Source organism: Stereum hirsutum, assembly GCF_000264905.1.
Source record: "Stereum hirsutum FP-91666 SS1 unplaced genomic scaffold STEHIscaffold_16, whole genome shotgun sequence".
In the NCBI taxonomy this organism is placed as follows: domain Eukaryota; kingdom Fungi; phylum Basidiomycota; class Agaricomycetes; order Russulales; family Stereaceae; genus Stereum; species Stereum hirsutum.
The window spans coordinates 1,020,340-1,039,631 of NW_006763146.1; the positions used below are offsets into that span (position 1 = coordinate 1,020,340).

General features: G+C 51.6%; 6 protein-coding genes across 6 annotated transcripts; 2 read left to right on the forward strand and 4 right to left on the reverse strand.

Moving 5' to 3' along the window:
* Window positions 1-45: 45 nt before the first annotated feature.
* STEHIDRAFT_85460 (alpha-aminoadipate reductase Lys1p) lies at window positions 46-4,799 on the reverse strand. Its single transcript, XM_007308948.1, has 6 exons — window positions 3,665-4,799; window positions 3,173-3,613; window positions 2,134-3,117; window positions 1,253-2,073; window positions 869-1,202; window positions 46-806 (listed from the first exon to the last, which is right to left on the reverse strand). The coding sequence occupies exons 1-6, from the start codon at window positions 4,761-4,763 to the stop codon at window positions 208-210; spliced, it is 4,278 nt and encodes a 1,425-aa protein (XP_007309010.1). The 5' UTR covers window positions 4,764-4,799; the 3' UTR covers window positions 46-207.
* Window positions 4,800-5,755: 956 nt separating this feature from the next.
* On the reverse strand, window positions 5,756-8,269 carry STEHIDRAFT_171649 (uncharacterized protein; the record flags this gene model as incomplete). Its single annotated transcript, XM_007308949.1, has 6 exons — window positions 5,756-7,340; window positions 7,414-7,591; window positions 7,645-7,868; window positions 7,935-7,946; window positions 8,015-8,178; window positions 8,242-8,269. 6 exons carry the CDS (start codon window positions 8,267-8,269, stop codon window positions 5,862-5,864), a joined length of 2,085 nt encoding a protein of 694 aa, XP_007309011.1. The 3' UTR covers window positions 5,756-5,861.
* A 211-nt stretch (window positions 8,270-8,480) lies between these two features.
* Window positions 8,481-10,086, reverse strand: STEHIDRAFT_103567 (ribonuclease T2; the record flags this gene model as incomplete). The annotated part of the gene is made up of 6 exons (XM_007308950.1): window positions 8,481-8,722; window positions 8,833-9,002; window positions 9,072-9,146; window positions 9,210-9,340; window positions 9,408-9,529; window positions 9,593-10,086. 6 exons carry the CDS (start codon window positions 10,084-10,086, stop codon window positions 8,659-8,661), a joined length of 1,056 nt encoding a protein of 351 aa, XP_007309012.1. The 3' UTR covers window positions 8,481-8,658.
* A 1,106-nt stretch (window positions 10,087-11,192) lies between these two features.
* On the forward strand, window positions 11,193-11,984 carry STEHIDRAFT_161416 (uncharacterized protein; the record flags this gene model as incomplete). Its single annotated transcript, XM_007308951.1, has 1 exon — window positions 11,193-11,984. One exon carries the CDS (start codon window positions 11,193-11,195, stop codon window positions 11,982-11,984), a length of 792 nt encoding a protein of 263 aa, XP_007309013.1.
* A 1,644-nt stretch (window positions 11,985-13,628) lies between these two features.
* STEHIDRAFT_124876 (uncharacterized protein) lies at window positions 13,629-14,759 on the reverse strand. The gene is made up of 6 exons (XM_007308952.1): window positions 14,696-14,759; window positions 14,371-14,609; window positions 14,308-14,320; window positions 14,152-14,230; window positions 13,999-14,072; window positions 13,629-13,792 (listed from the first exon to the last, which is right to left on the reverse strand). The coding sequence occupies exons 4-6, from the start codon at window positions 14,201-14,203 to the stop codon at window positions 13,688-13,690; spliced, it is 231 nt and encodes a 76-aa protein (XP_007309014.1). The 5' UTR covers window positions 14,204-14,230; window positions 14,308-14,320; window positions 14,371-14,609; window positions 14,696-14,759; the 3' UTR covers window positions 13,629-13,687.
* A 571-nt stretch (window positions 14,760-15,330) lies between these two features.
* On the forward strand, window positions 15,331-17,148 carry STEHIDRAFT_114717 (uncharacterized protein; the record flags this gene model as incomplete). Its single annotated transcript, XM_007308953.1, has 6 exons — window positions 15,331-15,782; window positions 15,851-16,034; window positions 16,089-16,360; window positions 16,429-16,696; window positions 16,773-16,969; window positions 17,016-17,148. 6 exons carry the CDS (start codon window positions 15,331-15,333, stop codon window positions 17,146-17,148), a joined length of 1,506 nt encoding a protein of 501 aa, XP_007309015.1.
* Between the last annotated feature and the right edge of the window lie 2,144 nt (window positions 17,149-19,292).

A 19,292-nucleotide genomic window follows, 5' to 3' on the forward strand; every position in this document is an offset into this window, starting at 1 on the left:
CCTACTTCTATCAGTACCGTATGGGACCGCCGTATGGTATTTAGTGCGAAAGGAGTTGCTCTGCTCGCGGTGAAACTGCCGACAACCCTCGTCCTAAAAGACATCAATTACACGTACTACAAACAAACAACAACATGTTAATTATTGACTCTCATATGTCTTGATCTTTCAGCTCGAGCTGCCGAGCCCCTATTGGACATTATTTTTTCAAGCAGCCCCACTCCTTCCGACTGCCTTCGCTGCGCCCTCCAACTTCGGCAATGACTTCCTCGCCTTCTCACCCTCGGTTGGTGGGGGCAAGAAGCCCGAAAGGACCAACCAAGCCAGATACTTACCCATCAAGTCCTCTGGTACCGTTGTCACCATCTCCACTCCTTCTTTTTCTGCCTTCAACACGGCCGTCATGTTACTATCGTCCAGGGAAGGAGCCTTCGTACTTGTCGGCAGATCGTCGAGCACGAAATGGAGGAGCGGGAAAAGAGCGTTGTCCTGCACTTCCATGACGTGTTGCTCGAGCTTGCGTCTCCAGACAAGATATTCACATTGAGTGGACGCGAAGCCGTATTCCGAGAGAGTGGACAGGATGGCGTTGAAAGTTGGGATTGGACGTGCTTGGACGTGGAGTACGGGGAGGGGTGGCGAGGTTGCAGAAGATGGAGGAAGAAGAGGAGAGATGGTGGCAAGGGAGACGCAGCGAGCTACATGGTCTACAGGAACCATGTTGATGGTATTGTTGATGTCTGGGACAAGGCCGAGTTGGACGCAGCCCTTGACCATACGCCACACAAAGTCATCCGTGTTCGTCACTGGTGCAGATATTATGAGCCTTAGTAGAAAAAATAGAGAAATAATCGAAGTTTGCACAAACCTGCTGAAGTGGAGTCACCAACGACGTATCCGGGTCTCACGATATGCCCACGGAGACCTCTCCTGCCAGCCTCAAAGAGCAGCTTCTCTGAGACCCACTTCGACTGACCATAACCAGTCTTCAGTGTGTTCCTGGCACCTTCGAGATCATCACTCTCGGGAACGCCACCTTCAAGTGACTCGGCCAGACGGACATAATGTTCCGAGTCGATAGCAGATGTCGAGGAGACGAAGACGAATACCTTCTGCTTGCCAACGGATGCGAGCTCAACGGCCGTCAAAGTACCGATGACGTTGACCGAGCGAAGTCGCTCGTATGGATACACCCAATGAACCTAAATGAACAATTAACTACAGAAAATATGGCAACAGCGAAACACCTTACCAGAGCTCCGTTGTGTAGAACAGCGTCAGCCTCATGTGCCACACGATCCCAAGTCTGCTCATCCAACCCAAACCTCTCCTGATCCAGGTCGCCACGAACGACTTCAATCCTTCCATTCTCGACCCATTTCTCATCCCAGACGCCACGATCACTAGCTCCCTCCCTCAATCTTGCAAGGGCTTTCTCATCCGTGGATGCACGAACCAAACAAATGACCTTCTGGACTCTCGCCTCTCGAGACAGCAAGTCCCGAAGGACAAAAGCGCCTAAGAAACCGGTGGCACCGGTCAAGAACACCGTCAACGGGCGGCTGGTGAAGTCGGAAGGAAGGGCAGGATACGAAGGGTGCAGCTTCGACACCAATTCCTCGTAATCTTTGCCGTACTCCATACTCGGGGCCACAGCAGCCTTCTTCGCTTCCTTCGCTTCTGCGGAGGCTGTACTGCTGGTCAAGCCGAGGTCAGCATTGCGCAGGTCATCGACCTCAGAGGCCAAGCCGCCGATGGTCGGTTGGTCGAAGATGAGACCCAGAGGAGCGTTGATGACGAAGGTCTTGCGTATCTCGAAGATAAGGCGGGTGGCGAGGATGGAATGACCGCCGAGATCGAAGAACGATTCATCGAGGGGAACGGGGGAAGGAGCATTAGGGAGGATTCTGGACCAGATGTTTTGAAGCTGTTGTTCTGTGGGAGTAACCTCAGAAGGACCAGTGACGGTCTTTGGCTCGGCGGAGGCAGCTTGTGCTGTATCGGGGAAGGGAAGAGCTGGCTTGTCGATCTTGCCGTTCGGGTTGAGGGGCATACGCTTCAAAGGAACAAACACTGCATTTGGACCATAACGATCAGACCATGAAGAAGGACGAAAGTAAACATAGAACATACGGGTAGGGATACTGTAGCTCGGAAGCTTCTTCTTCAGGTGCTCCCTGATATCTCGAATCAATTTCCTATACTTCCTGATACCGCCAACGACATCCTCCCCGTCCGGAATATCGCTAGCAAAGCCATCGAGGTCCGGCCCATCGAGAGGGACGAAATAACTGACAAGGATCTTCTCCTCGTCTTTATCTCTCCGCACCAACGTGACGTTCTCCCTGACCAAAGGATGCTGGCTAAGATGGGTATCAATCTCCCCGAGCTCGATCCTGAACCCACGGATTTTAACCTGGTCATCCGCCCGTCCGGTACACTCTACAATGCCATCCGGCATGTAACGCCCTAGATCTCCTGAGCGATACATCCGATCACGGATACCTTTCCAGTACTGTGCTTCGGGATGCGGTTGATCATCGATGGGATGGAGTAGAGTATCTTGTCGGGGTGTGGCGTTCGCCGCGAACCAGTTCGCTACGAACTTTTCAGCGGTGGCCGCGGGGTCTGAGTAGCCTTCGGCCAAACCACCGGAACGAACGTAGATCTCTCCGACCTCTCCGACTGAGCAAGGAAGGTTCCTGTCGTTGCGATTAACGACAAGGAGCTGGACGTCAATCATGCCTTGACCAGCGGGCATGATGTCTTTTTGTGTGGCGAGGAAGGTTTGATCTTCGGCGATGCTAGGGATGGCGAAGTAGGAGACCGCGCGTTGGGTCTCGGTCGTTCCGTACATGTTGATGATACAGGCATTTGTGGCGAGAGATTGAAGGCGAGTGCAGTCACGCTTGGTAAGGACATCACCGACGAAAAAGGCACTACGGAGGGAGGGGATTTGACGGGTCGCTTGCGCAGACAGTAGCTGGCCCATAGCGGGGGTAAGATGGGTCACCGTAACTTCGCTGTTCGCCATCCATTCAGCAAGTCGCCCAGGAGTTCCGATATCGTCTGCGGTTGGGACATGTAGCTCAGCGCCGAAGAAAAGAGGCGTAAACACTAAAAACGAAGTGAGTCTTGACATGAGAACGGAGACAAAACGTGGAATATTCACTGTCTCGCTGAATGGGGTCGTGAGCGATACCACTGAGCATGGTGAATTTGGAATGCTCTCCGATCCCGAATCGCTCGCCCATCCAAGGGAAGAAATGGGTCAGGCTGTAGTGCCGTCCCTTGACGCCCTTGGGGATGCCAGTGCTACCACTCGTGAATGACAAGGTACCGACGCTGTCGGGGCCGAGGACGATGTTTGGATCTGCTTCCGCGAGGGAAAGCTGCTGCGTCAAGACATCGCTCCCATCCGGTCCTGAACCTCCCACAATCTCGCCGTTGGCCTGAAGCTCAAGCGCAGGGACCTCGACGCATATTTGAAGTTCGGTGGTGATAAACTCGCGGACAGAAGGGCTGATACTTCCGGCGCCCTTGAGAACCACCAATCCTCGTGGTTGAGCTACACGAAGATATATGGTCTGACGTGACGGAGGGTATGCCGGGTCTTTATAATTATGTTAGGGCCGTGTTTGTGCAATGAGATGTAGCGACCAACCGATTACGGAGAAGACAGCACCGGCTTTGAGAACAGCCATGACCGCCACGACAAGGTCGACACTCCTGTGCGCATAAACCATCACGACGTCTTCCCTTTTGATACCGCCTTGGATGAGATGGTGAGCAAGAATGTTGGACGCTCGTCTGATGGTGCTATAAGTGAAGGTCTGCTTCTCCTGAGGATCGGTGAGGTTGGCTGCTGGAAGACTCTGGATGACGCATGGCCTGTCTGGCCATCGTTGCGCGTTGCGGGAGAAGATGTCGGGAATAGCACCCTTGAAGTCGCACCAATTCAGATCGGCTGTGGGGTCGGGTAATGTGGCGCGTTGCTGTGGCGTCAGCAAAGGGATAGAGCCAACTGGGAGGAGAGGGTTGGAAGCGACCTTGCGAAGAAGCACAGAGAGCTGGTCCATGATATAGGAGATTCTGGAGGCTCGGAAGAGCAGGGAGTTGTAGATGATGCGGAGGGATATGCGAGGAACGAGCGAAGCATGGGTGGACGCAGCTGGTGGTCGGGTGACGAAAATAGTGAGATCGGAGGTAAGACTTGTCGAGCGCACAAAGTTCTCCTTCTGCTCGTCGGTTTCGTCAAAGAATCGTACGCGGAAGAGAGGTCGAGAACCCTCCACGGTATCGTCTTTGTCCTTGCCCAGAGCGCGAAGGATGGTCTCGTACGGTAACGAGTCCGCCTCGGCCTCCTTCTCCACCTGCTGCACCTTCTGGACTACGGCCCAAAATGGGTCACTTGGATCCACTCCCAGTCTAAGTATTAGAGGATCTCTGGCAGATGCAGATGACGAGCCAATAACGAGATCGGAGTCGCCGGTGTAACGATGAAGTAGGACGGCGAATGCAGCGAGTAAAAGGTGGAAGGCTGAGGTCCCGGAAGATGGTTCGGTTTCTTCATCTTCACCGGAGTTTTCGCTGTATAGAGCAAGCTTGAGCAGACTCAAAGATGTCTGTTCCGAGAGCTCTGCCGAATGAGCCGCTTCAACGAGTCGTTGACCACCAGACGGACGTGGGTAATCAGTCGGAAGGGATATAGAGGGTAGATTTTGGAGCCGTGAGACCACACGGCTAAGAGTATCGTTAGCCATGGCGGCGCTAGCTTTCGGTCAACAAGGGTAGAGCACTTTTGTAGTAGCCGTCAAGTTAGCAATTCATGCAGAGGAGGGAAACTGAAAATCAGTGACTCGAAATTGCGAAAGATAATCGCGTGCATGACATCCTGTAGATCGCGATCGCTATAGATAAGATAAAGCTTCATCAAGCTTTGATCAAGCCATAAGTATTGCCGCCGTTCGACGTTTCACCAGGACTCTTTAGCTTCAGCGCTCAGCTCCTGCTATCACACCTAGCACAACGTTATAGACTCGGACCATGAGAAGAATGTCAGGCTCCCACTGTTTTCTACGAACTGTTTGAATCTCAGAGGATCGGTCCGCGGAGTGGCTAAAATTGGGAGGCCGATTACTTATACGTTATTCAAGAGGATCATTGACATCGTGCTATACGAGGTAGAGATAGATGCCACCCGCAGGACACATCTTCATAAAACGGATCCCGATTTTGGACGGCGATGGAGAGCAATGATGCGTGCGAGACGTTTCTTCCACACTGTGATGACAGGTCCGTCATGATTCATCTCAGCTCACTCCTTCCTTCCGGATCATCATCAACGAGCTTGCTGATTGTACACCTGGTATGTACAAAATTGCAGCGCTTTCATACAGTAGAATAAGTCTCTCGTTGAATGAGGATTATTCGCTTAATCGGTTTTGTCCTAGGGAAACCTTGACCTTACAGGACGATGGCCAGAGCGATACCGCCGCGTGAAAGCTCGATGGAACAAATTCATTGCAGATCTCATGGATATTCTCTTGTATGCTCACCCAGAAGTGGTCGAGCGCAAGATAGAGATGCGCGGTGAAATTCTCGAGGCATACACTGAAACAGCCTATCGAATCGAACCACAAGAAAAGTGGGATCGATTTGCCGCCGAGTGGCATGCCGTCGGTCTTAGCCCCGAGTATCTTCACGACCATGCAAGGTACATATATAGGCTGCATCCTATGTATTTGACCACCATCGTTTAACAACATAAACAAAGAAACCTTATATATTTTAACTAAGAATCCTATACCCAAGATCCAAAAATTGAAGCTCATGGACCTTCCTACGGAATGGGTATAAGTCTAGCTTCCCTCCACGACATTCCTCTCCCTGTTCGCCAACTCAGTCAATGAGAACTTCCAACATCTCCTCGTCGACTTCCCTTCAGGTTGCCTCTCGTCCATACTCAGGTATACGTATGCTGGCATATCTTTATCCACCTTAACGTCTATCACCCTTCCATCTTCTCCACGCTGGATCCACGAATTGTCACTGAGCGGTCGTGGATATGTAGAGAGGGTCTCAAGCGTCGCAACGGTGGTAGCCAAGTATCGAGCGAATGTATTGTCGTCACCGAGCAAGTCGAATGACTTCGCGTTTTCGTCCCGGTCGAGACGGAAAAGCCAATCGTCATCCAGCTCGATCTTTCCGAGGCTTTCCTCCAAGAAAACCAGACTCCTCGATGTATGGTCCCACTTCTCGAACCGAAAGTTCCATCCGAAGTGCTTGAGGTTTATGAAGCCTGCGAAGGCAGGAACATATTCGTATGAAGGTAGAGGCCAAGGTATCGGTAGACTGGGCGCCTCTGGTCGTTTCTGACCCCAGTATATGAGCACGAGCGTTTCGAGCGCAGGAAAAGCACTGGCGATGCGAGCGATGAGGTCTGGTCTGGCGTAAAGAAGGCCGTCGATGTAGAGAACACGCATATGTGGGGCCCGAGGATATGCTAACGCGTCGAGAAGGGTAAAGATGCTTTCGCGGCGTGCACCACCGTGGACGAGCGTGATGCTGAGATGCGTGAGGGAGAGGTGAGGACATGGCACGGTATCAAGCCAGGAAGCGAGAGCGGCGATGGAGCGTTGTGGTATATTAGTAAGAACAAGCCGTTCTATGGTCGCGAAAGGATTGATTCGAGCTCGGAAATTTGCTGCAGGAAGTCGTGTTCCGCCTTCGAAGTTGTGAAAGCTGCCGTGTATTTTGAGGTAGAGTAATTGTGGGCAAAATCCAAGCATGCTCCACTGGGTGATATGCGAGATCGTAGAAAAGCCCATTGTAAGGTTTACGATGAACGGTAAAGCGTCTACGAATCTTGAATGGTCGTTACTCTCCAGGATGTGGACATTCACGGTAGAATCAGTCAGTTCCAGCGTGTGCAGAGTTGGGCAAGCGAGTAGAGTATGAAGGAACTCGTCGTGCAGATTTGTGCTGATGAAGCGGATTGTGTGCAGATTCGAACAGGATTCGAAGAGATGGCATAAGAGTGCTTCAAAGTTAACACGAAACTCAGGAGAGATGTTCGCCAGCCAGCCCCAGGGTTGCAGCCGGATATTTCTGTCGATGATAAGTTCGGGTCTCCATTGATCAGCGTATGTGATCTTTCGAACAAACTGTAAGGCACTATCAGGATGGGATAGAGTGTTCTGGAGGCGTGAGACCAAGCGTCCGCGCTCGTCCAATGCAAGAGCTTTGAGATACGGGTCTGTCATGTGAGGATCGTCGCGCCTTGAGTCCCAGTCGACCTTGTTCCAATCTGGCTTGCAGCGGAACAAGAATCCGAGTTCCTGTATGGCCGAGAGGAGAAGAGCGTATGATAAGGAGTCTACTCCAATTGTGAACAAGGGAAGTTTTCTTTACGGTATATCGGTAACGCAACGATATCTCGTGCAATGCGCGGCAGGTTCTCCCAATAAACTTGAGTTCGTGTTGGCTAGCAAGCCCTAGGATATGATCCAATAGCTCCGTAGGTAGGTCCATGAGTGTAAGTTTCTGGAACATTGGCATCGGGTGCTGAGCTAGTACGGCAAGCGTCTCCCTGTGAGATCACATCAGGTATATTCCATCCAAGAAATAAAATAGGAGGTCTACCGTGTGCGCCGCTCAAGAGATTCAAGGTCAAGTCCTTCATGAATCTTCCACTTCCCGGCGAACGCATCCCATACGTCTTGAGGTTCGACGCGGTAGTACTCTATCTCGACAGTTTTGATTGTGGCATGCAAAAGGACGGTCATCATGTCGGCCAAGAACCTCTCCCATCGTGACTTTACGCGGTCATATCTTTCTGGGAAGCGCCCCGTGAGGTCCAAGCTACCCTGAAGTGACCATGATCAGATATCAGTGAAACGCCATTGACCAAATGACTAATAACTTTTTAAGACCTTGTGAAACCCCTGGAACAATTGAGCCAGTGTCAGATCCTATATCGGCGAGTTGTCGTCAAGCCAGAGACCTCACGAACCTGGATATTCTCAAAGAATCGCTGCGCAAGGATAGAACTCTTATACCAGTGACGGAAGTTAGCAGCCCCACTTTGAGCTACGCTGATTGCGTGGTTCTCCAATTCGCCTTGGTACAGCTTCAAGTACGGTCTGCCTCTGTGGTAATTCAAAGCCGCGTCGATGCCTGTCACGACCACAGCAGTATGAGACGGTTAGTTGCCGTCGTGTCATAACTCTAGCCACAGACCTTCTTCAATTTCTGGCTCTGAATCCATGGGTGAAAATTAGAAGAAAGGGAATGCGACGACAGGCCTGGGCCAAGTCGGAGGAACGACGCGTCGCGCTCAGGTTTGCTGACTAAGAAAACATCTTTGAGCGAGCCCCTGTGGCCCATCTCGCGCCACCCATTTATCCTTGAACTGAGGATCATCTCTCGTCCATGACTTGACAAGTACAAATACACCAAAATTCCGTTATATCTACAAACAATGTTTAATCTTCTCCAGCCACATCCGTCCTATGAGCGACGTAGCGCTCGGTTCCAACTCCAAACTGTTTTCAACCATCTCTCGTCCATGTCTGAAATTTGTGCGACGGCTGATCCTCCATACAACCTGTCCTTCAAATCGAAAGCTAAATCCTTCTTCTGTGCAAAAAACTTAATCTAGGAAGAGACCGTCTTCGGCTTCCACGATATCTGGGAGGGGCAAGATGACGTGCGAGTCGCCCTACAAAAGCACATCAAACGCGACAAGAAAGAAATAAAAGTACCGTCAGTTTCACGCTCATCCGAATACAAAGACCACAAGCGATAAGGGAAGCAAACGATTGGACTCACTCTCCCTGCTCAAACTTCCCGTCCTGCAACGGCCCCAACGCATTCAAATAGAACTGCACCGAAGTCAGCGCGCCGTTGGTGCAGACAAGGTCGGGCGTGTAGCTCGTTCCGGATTGAATAGCATCTTGCATAGCGGAGGCAGAGTATTTCTTTGAGGAGGAGGGCGTGATCTATACATACACGGTCGCAATTAAGTTAGCGCCTGCAAGTGTTTAGTGAAGGAGAGATATGATATGTACGCCTGCGTCGGAAAGGGCCTGATAGACGTTCAGCTCTTGGAAGAGGTTGACGATGGTCTGGAAGTAGAGCGTCGCCTAGTAGCACGGGGAACCATAACCACAGGTTCAATGGCAGACGGGTAGAGAAATAGTACGTACTTCAGCACCGCTAGTATATCCCGAAAAGCACGAAGGTTCCAGCGTCGAAACACAAGTCCCATGCGTTGACCATTCATGCGCCCAGAAAGCCTCAGGGCTCTCGTCGTTCGATTGCCAGTAAGTCTCCATGACTTTTGACGCAGTTGGCCACACAACGTCAGTAAAATGAGACAGAAACCGAAAAGTAGTGAGACGTACAAGACTTAAGCTGAGAAGGCAAGTTGTTCGAGATGCTTGAGGACGAGTAATCCCTGCTCGAATCACAGTTCTCATAGAATTGACCATTACACTTGTCCGGCCAGAGCCCGTGAATCCCGAATCTATCCTCACACATCTAGCCTTGAACGTCTTCCAGCGTGAACGCAAACAAGGGAGACACTCACGAATCCGCCTCCCCAATATCTAAATCCCAAAGTTGTACATGGACCAGCGCCCCACCGGGCGTCACGACACAACAACTATCTACACTCCCGCTCTCCGCCTCAGTCGAACAGCTCAGCACCGCCGGATCAGGGCACGTTTGGGCTGGCTCCACGGCCGCACTCGTACGGTGCTTATGGTGCCTCTGGTGCACGCGCAGCTGCTTGCCTTCCCCGCGGACGGGACGGCGAGGGTTGAAGACTCCAGAACCGTCTGAGCCGGAGGTGCCAGAGGGGTCTGAGGATCCGGAGCCGGTGAGGATGTTCTCGACGTTGGGGTCGGAGAAGTCGATGCCGCCGGAGAGGTTATAATATCCAGGAACAGAGGAGAGCTTTCCAGAACAAGTATTGAGATGGGTGGGAGGCGTGGCGAGATGAGACAAATCGCTAGGGTTTGAGTCGAGCTGGAGATTGTCAAAGAAAGGTACAAGAGACAAGAAGGCCTGTAGAAGCTGCATCGTAGCTAGCGACTGATTGAGAGAGGAGTGTGGGGGGAAAGTGCAAGATCCTGAGAGGATAACAACGGGGGCCCCACTGCACAGTCCCTGGCCTTTATAGAATACGAGAGTGTGACGACACGCAAGATGCAGGAGATGGATCACCAATGGAAGCACGCTTCGCGAAGACAGAGTGAATGATTCGGGCCACACGTGCGTACGTAGTAGAGATAAGTGGGCGGCCGAGTCTTCTTCTACACCGGTGTCACCGCTTGAGCAACGCAGATTGTAGTGACTTGAATGGAATCCGGGATCGACGCCACATATGCAGGCAGTCCAAAGCTCGGAAGCAAAGCTGTAGATCTTCGTCCTATGACAACTAACAAGCCCAAAGAGATACCAGAAGGAGTGTACAAAAAGAAGAGAGGCTATCAGTCTCTCCAAATAGCTGCGGACTGGAGAGACAGAAGTTCCGGTGATGAAAGTGAGTAGGGGATCGTGTGAGGAATGGATGATACTTGGGGAGTTACGGAGCAGCGAAGAAAGCTTGAATAAGAACGTTCGACCGGTCAGCTGTGATTAGCTATAGGAGGGAGTTCATGCTCATGTCCGAATGGTGTACCTGTGTCCCATAAATGTTGAGCAACGCCGCTATACGGCATCGTATACCTGCAAAAGTTGAGAACGTTCGCTACGCGCCTGACCCGTCAGAGAAAAAGACGTTGGCCCAGATAGTGATGCGGGAGTCGTCGAGAACGTGGCCCCACGCGACCCACCGGCGACGTTTAGCGTGAGTCGTGGCGGTCTCAAGTGGCGACGTGTGCCAACCATGACCCCTACCTTAAATTGTAGTGCTAATATATGCCCTCACATGCCTAGGAAATTTGTATCTAGAGTCGTTAACAATATAATGCTCGAAGGTTTTCTCGAAGGTACCAAATCTTGCGAGTTGACGCGGAGGTTTTGACAGTCGTGTGGCGTCGTGTCCACGAAGAATGCTCACTGTGAATTCCATGCACCACACGGCTTCATAAAACAAACAACTCACATCAGGTCCTGCCCAGATTTCATTCCAATTTATGTGGTTACCAAGATTCCAAACTGCTTCAGACAATGTGAGGATAAGTATGGCCTCGCATGCCAGTCATCGGGCGAAATTGCACAACTCTGGTCGGCTATTCCGGATTGCTTCCGGCTCACCGGAGCTGCCAATCGCCCGACACTCGTACTTACCACCTCTTTGCAAGCACTGGCGACGGATTGAGGATCCAGGCTCCCTCTTCCAGCCAGCAGTCCTCCGGTCAGAAGAACGAGCTCGGGATGTCGTCGAGTCGGGAGTCGTCGAAGTTCGTCTACAGTCCGCACTTCCGAGGAAGCGCGCTCTAAAAATAGGTTTCTCGTCCTCCGAGCTTTGCCCCTATTTTCAACTAACCGCACTCTCCGTCCTCTCTCCCTTTCTCTCCCCTCAATCTCGCCTTCGCCTCTCTCGCTCTGTGACTCTCTCGTCGTCCGAGCTCAACGCGATGACGTCAAACGTCAGACATGGTCCGTGCGCCATTGCACTCGAGCTACATAAGGCCGCTGGCTCGCGCCCCTCTCGTCCCCTCCTTCTCGCTCCCTCCCCTCTCGCTCCCTCTCGCTCCCTCTCCTCTCGCTCCCTCTCCTCTCGCTCCCTCCCCTCTCGCTCCATCCCCTCCCGCACCATCCTCTCATCCTCTCCCAACGCCGGTCCACCTTCTCGCACTCTTAGCTCTGCGCCATTCCCGCCCTTCGCCTTAGATCTCCCCTCTCACTCCCGCTCTCGAATGCCTTCCCATATACTCACCCGCTATTCTTCACCCAGGAGCAAGAATCTTTTCAAGAAGAACTCACCGTTACTTGATTGCTACGGACGAGGCAGAAAGTGCACGGAGTTGTAGGGTGATAATATAAAGTATGGTCCGAGTTTTACCATACTCTTCCAGCATTCAGGCCTGCGAGGAGGGTCCAGGTGCGTCACTCACTATTTGTAACTCAATGACTTACGTACTCACGTTGCTCTCTCGCTGTAGTGTTCTCATCTACCGGTCGATATTTTGTTGTGTGTCGTACGTTTTCACGGTGCTTTCGGTGTTTCTCGAGCCCAAATGAGTTTCTCTTTATACTTAGCATATATTGAGGGTTGGAGGGTATGGTATGTGATAGGCTGTTTGTTGCTGTCCTTATATATTGTACCACACTGTAACTACCAGTGCCAATATAATGTCATTTGATCTTTTCTCCACGAGTGACCAGTAAAAAAGCACCCCAATCATTAAAAAAAAAACCAGTATGGGCAACAGCAACAGCCTGTGCATGATAGTGTCTCATAAGCTCGCAATTATTTGTGTGAACACCCACGGGACGCGATGTTCAGCATAAAATATGCGCCACACATGCTCTGCGACCACTCACGACGCGCCACAATTCTGGAAACTGTCCTCAACAGTCGTGAGCGAAGTAACCATTGAGGCCCGTCGCAACCTCGACAACTCTAGTCAAGACTCACGGTAGAGATATTCCCCATAGATATTCTAGGTGCGGTTGTGTCAGGTTCTCGAGGATCGCGTCGAGCCATCGACCATGTGTGGCGTCGGATGGTCAAGTATTCCGGCGACTAATTTGCTGACGCCTTGGGAGGGCACAAAATCAGTAGTTCGTACTCTATCCGGAGCTCTGAGGATCGGTTATGTATGGGCTCCATCGTCCAGTTGTCAGGTGTGGCGAAAAAAAAAGTACCAGGGGGATTACGCGTTCTCGGTCCTTCCTTGGATAAGACCTCAGAGCTGAGATTTGCCAGGACCTGCAGCAGTTGATTCTAGATCTGGTCAGTGAAAGGTATAGTATAGCCTTCGGCAACAAAAATTCAGACGACTGGAAGGAAGGAAGGAGGACTGCCCCGCTGGTTGGCCCAATTTTACCACGTCGACACGCGCGAATGAGTGTGGCCCCGAGTCTGTGTGGCTCTCCCCCCTTGAGTCCTGACCATCGACACCATCATGCAAGAGTACCTCTCTACAATACATTTAACCTGTCTTATGGCCTCCTGAGAGCTCAAGGTCGATACACTCCTGGGTAGAGAGCTGTGGTGAAGTACTTATATCATATTTGACATTGTGGCAGCAGGCTGAGATGGACGCGCGCACTCTTCGCTTCTCTCATCCATGGGTGCTCCTCATCAGCCAGATGCTCACGGCTTGCCCGATTGAAATACCGTCTACTCTGCTCCTGGGGACCAACCTTGAACCGTTCTGCACTGTGCGTGCTTTGAACTGGGCTCTGTAGTGCCGATGCAGTTCGTTGCGTCCATTACGGAAAGGGAGTCGACATCCTTAACTCTCTTGTGCACGTATTTTGTTTGGACCGGTCGATTGTGATCCTGCCTCGAACTGCAAGCGACAATATCTTTTCCGGTGCGTTGTCGCCCCCATTCACTCCGACGCAGATACTCCTCACAAAATCTCTTCTGCTCTCCCTCCCCATTTTTATACGTCCCTTCCACCTCGCTTCCCACCTCGATCCATCTCCTATGACGCGCAAACGCAGGTGCCCCCGGTCCACGTTACTCCTACACCTCCGCTGCATTAAGCCAGACCTGGGTCAACTATGTACCTAGAAGATCACTGAGTCGGGTAGGAACGTCTTCGCAGGCATACAAGCTTGTTCGGACGACGACTACATACATAAGATGATCGCGCTGAACGAAAAGGTACGTTCCCATTTATTTTCTTGTCCACCATAGCTTTTGATTTTGTATATCGTGCATCTCACTTCTGCCCTATTCCATCCATTCGTTTTCCGTTTTTTTCCTCAATGCCGTTAAGGGTTTCGGTCAGCCTTCCGTTTGTTTGCTTCTTCGACGCGTTTGTACCTGACAGGGGCATATCGGATGAGTGCTTACTTTGTTGAACATAGCCTGTCATCGTCCGGAGAGTCAAGGATTGTGAGATGTGGTCGGAGGGCAAGAGTGCCGCGACCTTCATACTCGCGTGAATGTCCTTCTACTGCTAATACCATGCGTCTCCTTAGCTCTGATTTATCCTATCCCTAACTCTTTTACCGTATTAGGATCGAAAGCAAGCTCATCTTGGTACGTATTCTTCCATGGCTCCAATACCATATCACGTACCGTCGAAAATCTCGTCTCGTAAGCCAAACTTCTACCTTCACTCCCTCTTTCGACGCCCATCTTCTCAACGGCTTGCAACGACTTCGTGCTCGAAGAAGGATCTGAAACGTAGGTGTCTTCTCGTCGTACATTGCTCCCACACTGAAATCTCGCGTCAGCACACCCTAGTGTGCACTCCTCATTATTTCTCTCGTGGATGCTGCTTGAGAGAGCCGAGATCGTCTCGCTTGTCGTGCGGGTGAGAAGGGCGTGCGCTATGAGGAGGAAAGGCATTCTTCGAGGTTGTTCCCTCTGCTGCTCACACTCATGTGGTCGCCGCGTCCAATTCAGTTCAGGCTTCTCTATGCAGCATAACACCGACACATTCGTTGTATCGGAAAGTCGCGAAACAAATCTCGTGCGTTCTTCCACTCTACTTTACCATCCTTCGAGATTTTGGCAAGCCTTCTTTTATTAACATGCTAATAAAGCTTTTAATCACAGGTTATTAACTCGGAATTTCACATTGTTATTAACACTGTAAAAAATGTGTTAATAAAGAGGCTCGGACCCCGGTTGTTAATAACATGGGTGAGACTCGCCCCGGGAATTATTCACGGAACCCTACTCCTCTTTTCTGAGTCCACCGACTTTCGTTGCAGAACAGTGTTGAAGCTTGAAGCTTGAAACCCGGTCCCATTCACAACCTCTGACATCGTGTGGCCTAGCCTGCAGCAGCAGCGAAGCTACCCACTCTCTCTCCGACTTCCCTGCGTGCCGCCAACCCTGGTAAGAAAAACTTGTGATCAGAGGTGAAACTCCACCCGCTAGATATCCTCTCGGATACGACACGGCAAGCGGTCAATTTTTCTCTCTCACGCGTGCAATGGATACAGCGAACACCCATGATCCGGGACAGGACGCTCCCATGCTCAGTCCGCATGACTGTCCCCTGGCGCTGGTCTCGACGTCTTCCCGTAATCCTTGAGGCGCGTGTCCGGGAGTTCCCCTCTCGCACCGTATCCTTGGCCGCATGTATCTTCCTTTGTCGATGCCTTATCGATATCCTGGTACTCCAGCACCCACAGGCTCTCGTCAGTCGAGAGTCGCTCCTAGCTCGCTCTCTAGCTCTGGTGGTCATGTCATCCGTCGCAGCCTTCTCGTTCGGCACCCTAGGTGACTTCATCGTCCTCCTTGACCTTGCTCAGAAGGTTAGGAAGTCGCTCAATGCTAGCTCGGGCGGGTCCCAGGACTATCTCATGTTACTTATCGAAGTCGACGCCTTGGTCCGCATCCTTCGACTGGCCACCACCCCTTCGACCTCGACTCGACTTTCACAGCTTTCGCCTGCCTTGGTCTGGACAGCTTGTAATGCTCTCAAATCGCTGCAGGATGTTCTGAATATCCTCGAGACAAAGGTCGTGACTTACCAGGGCAAGTTACGAAAGGGGGGATCAGCACTAATGATGATGGAGTCTTGGAGGAAAATCGGATGGGGCCTGCTCGCCCAGGATGACGAAGTGAAAAAGCTACGGTGCCAGCTGTCGTATCACACCAGGACTATCCAAGTTGTGATGTCGTTCGCGCAGTGGTAGGCTGTCGGATTTCTTCGCTACAGCCTTTTGGACGTTCGTTGCCTGTTGACTATCTTTGATTCAGCGCAATAACAGATGAAACGGAGCGACAATCTAAGCGTACGCTCGACCGTTTGACGAGGTACCTTCCCATCAGTATCGGCTACACCTGGGAAGGCGGAGCGACCACCGACACGGCGCCTATACGGCTTCGAGACATGTACGATCATATCTTTGACGTGCCTCTGGATCTCTGCGCTACTCCCGAGGTATTGTAACTCCGTTTTTGCCACAAATACTCAGTCCTGACGTCGTCGGCAAAGCTTTTTGACGGAATGCTCAGGATGTACTTCCATGGCCGAAAAGGAAACAGATTCATCGTCAAGGGAGATTACGAATTGACGACCGCCGGAAGTAGCTCTTTGCTCAGCCTGATTGACCCTTCCGAGTGGCAGACGACGATGAAGCCCGGGATCGTAGTGGAGATGAACGCCATCATACCCCGAAAATCAAGGCCAAATCACCACTCCAACGTTGAGTGCCCGTGCTGCAGAAGAATCGTTCCCGGTGTAGACATTGACGTTCTCACCGTGTGGTAAGCCTATCGACTGAGCTCAATTCGTAACATTCTTGCAAACACTTACGCCCATGCGTCTATATTAGCTCTCACTCGGACTGTCGGACGTCATTTACTATCTCACGGACGGATATAGATGATCCTACCAATATTCTTGACTGGGAATTCTGCAATGCAGCGAGGCCCATAATAGAAGCAACAACGGACTCGAACTACATATTCGGACCTGAGGAGTGGAGAACTCAGCACGCACAAGAACTGGAGCAGGTCTACGCAGAGTCGCGCGCTTTGCGTCACGTTAGGGTCCTGGATTGGCTCCCGATCAGATTCGCTAAAAACGTGCCCAGGTTCAAAGTAAGTAATATTTCGCCATTGCATACGCACTATTCACTGAGTTGGCCGAACTGACACTGACGATACATAACTACAGGCAGGCGTGCCCTTGACGTATCGAGATAGTCGGAAAGGAGAAGTACCATTGACATGGAAGGGAACGAGGACGCTCTCAAATGTCGCGATCCCTATTTCACGATGCGAAGTATTTGAGCTCATGGTAATACACATTCAACAGGGAGTTGTTGTACATGACGTACTGTCCAAAGATACAGGAGAGCTATTGTCGCTGCCGTATGTCCTTCTACCCTTCATGTCTTTTTTCTTCGTTCTTCCGTAGGTTTTTGGATGCGACTCACTCTATAAAATGCGACCTCAGACCCTCCGCAATGCTACACAACAGTCAGGCCATGAGGAAAATGGCCCATCGAGCGGTCGGTATGGAGGAAAATTTCAATCCCAGTATCGAGTGAAAGAACGGTATGTGTATTTCATGAGCTATGACAACTAAAACCTGGTCGGAAATATATTTGTCACTCAGAATCGAACGATAAATTCTAAATTTCCATAACCACAGCGGTGATCGTACTGTCGTTGGATAGGTGTTGTATTCATACTACTAGAGATGGCCCCTTGTAATGTGTAATACTGAACCTCAGGAAGAGCCGGGAAGAGCCGCGAAGCGGCTCTACAAAAATATAGACTTGTACCTCGTAGCATTTACACAGTCTGCGTGAGTCGGTGGGTGGCCGGAAGGGCTCAGAACCAGAGCGGGTGAAGGGCGCCGAAGAGTGGCAAGACAGCGAGTGTGGCGCAGCATGACCGTGACGGAGGCGAGCTGGATCGTGGTTTGATGCAACCGGATCGTATTTCTTGGGATGCGATGGTGTCTTCGAGCATCGAAGCTTCACGCCAAGCTCTTTGCTGGAATTTTATATACTGAAGGCGGGACGAGGCCCAAAAAACACACCCCCGGTAATCAGAAACACGATCAAGTAGCCCGAGTGGTACATACAAAGCGGTTCATTGGTCCGACCACGACCGTAGACAAACTTCAGATTTGCATTTCAGCTATGCATGGTCACGAAAACTTGAAGACCGAAAAAATCACGTCCGTCCTTAGAGATTCTCCTCCGTCAGCCGCTGACCCTTTCTTTGTTTTCGTGAAGAGACAAAAATCCTCGGACCTCGCTGTTCAGTAGCACTCTCAGTTGTGAACTGAAACCGAGACGTTCAAGGTATCGTGAAGTTTGAACAGCCCAGCTAAGTATGTGTAGGAGACAGTACCGTGACTGCAGTGCTGAGGCAGAGCAACGCCGTTCAAAGCACCTTCAAATAACCGCCTAGCAAGCTACGCGCGCAATCTCGGGAGGGCACAGGACCAGAGTAGTTCGTTCTCCATTCTAAATGAGGATTGGCTATGGGTGCTCCATTATGCAACCGTAACAATAAAAAAAAGTGACAGGACGATGATATGGTCACGGCCATAACTCCTTTGGATGAGACGATGAGACCTGACATTTGAGAGCCAATGATGAATTTTGGGAATCATGACATCAGGTAGCGATACTGTGTTGGTACTCGCGAAGACCGTCCCAGTTAGCCCGAGCACTGACATATATATGGCTCTATTCGTCGCCGCATCTGCGTCCACTGCTTTCAACCCAACTCCCGAGCTCTGCTCACCTCTCTTTGCTTGTGACTAGACACGCTCACCAACTCGTCCTACCCTTTCCAACCTCATAGCTGTTAGGCTATCTAATGTGCACAAGGCCCGCCAACCAAGCTGCTTTGGGTGAGATATATTCATTTAGTCTGGAGACTTGCTTTGACGTGTAGCGGAAAAGTTGTCGACCCAGGTTAGGCGGCCAGCGCATCACTACGTCGGGGGTCGAGACTGAAGCAGACTCCAATGGTGGGGAGAATGACGGTGTTTGTTCCGCTACATCATCGGTCTGTCGTCGTGTAAACCGATAGACCGCCGAGCACAAAAGTGGGGAAAGAATCCGGGGACATCGATGAAGACGAGCAGAACGTGTGGCGAGCTGTGGCGACGGCGGGCGAGCCAGCGCACCATGACTCATTTCCGTTCCGAGGGCGTTCTGCTTGTCCCAATTTGGGTTTGTTTTTCCGTTTTTCGACTTGTGACACCTGGATGACACTGATAAGGAGCCTAACTAGGCTGGGGTGGCAGGGTGTGGCACCCCAGCCTAGTTAGGCTTGATCGGACACGAATCTTCGCCTCCGGACTCGCCTCTTGTTTCGTCGCGACTTTCAGAGGCCTCGAGTCTCTCGCGGCCCCGTCTTCCGTCGTCGTCATCGGAGGCGTTCCGAGGCCTGCCCCTCGCCACATCTCCTCCCCGGCATCCCCGTCAACTTGCCCCTATAGCGCCACTCACCCTACCTTCCTCCGACTCAGCGCCGTACTCGACGTCGTCGACGACGATTGCCTCAACTCAAGGCTGCATGTGCGCTCTCTGACATGCTCGAGCGTTCGTTGTCGCGCGGGTTCTGCCGTGGGATTTCCCACACGCTCGTGTGCTGTCGTTGTCGCGTCGTGCAGGCTGCTCGTCGCCGCTGTGCTCGACGATGAGCACGGGTACTTCGGTCGCCCGTT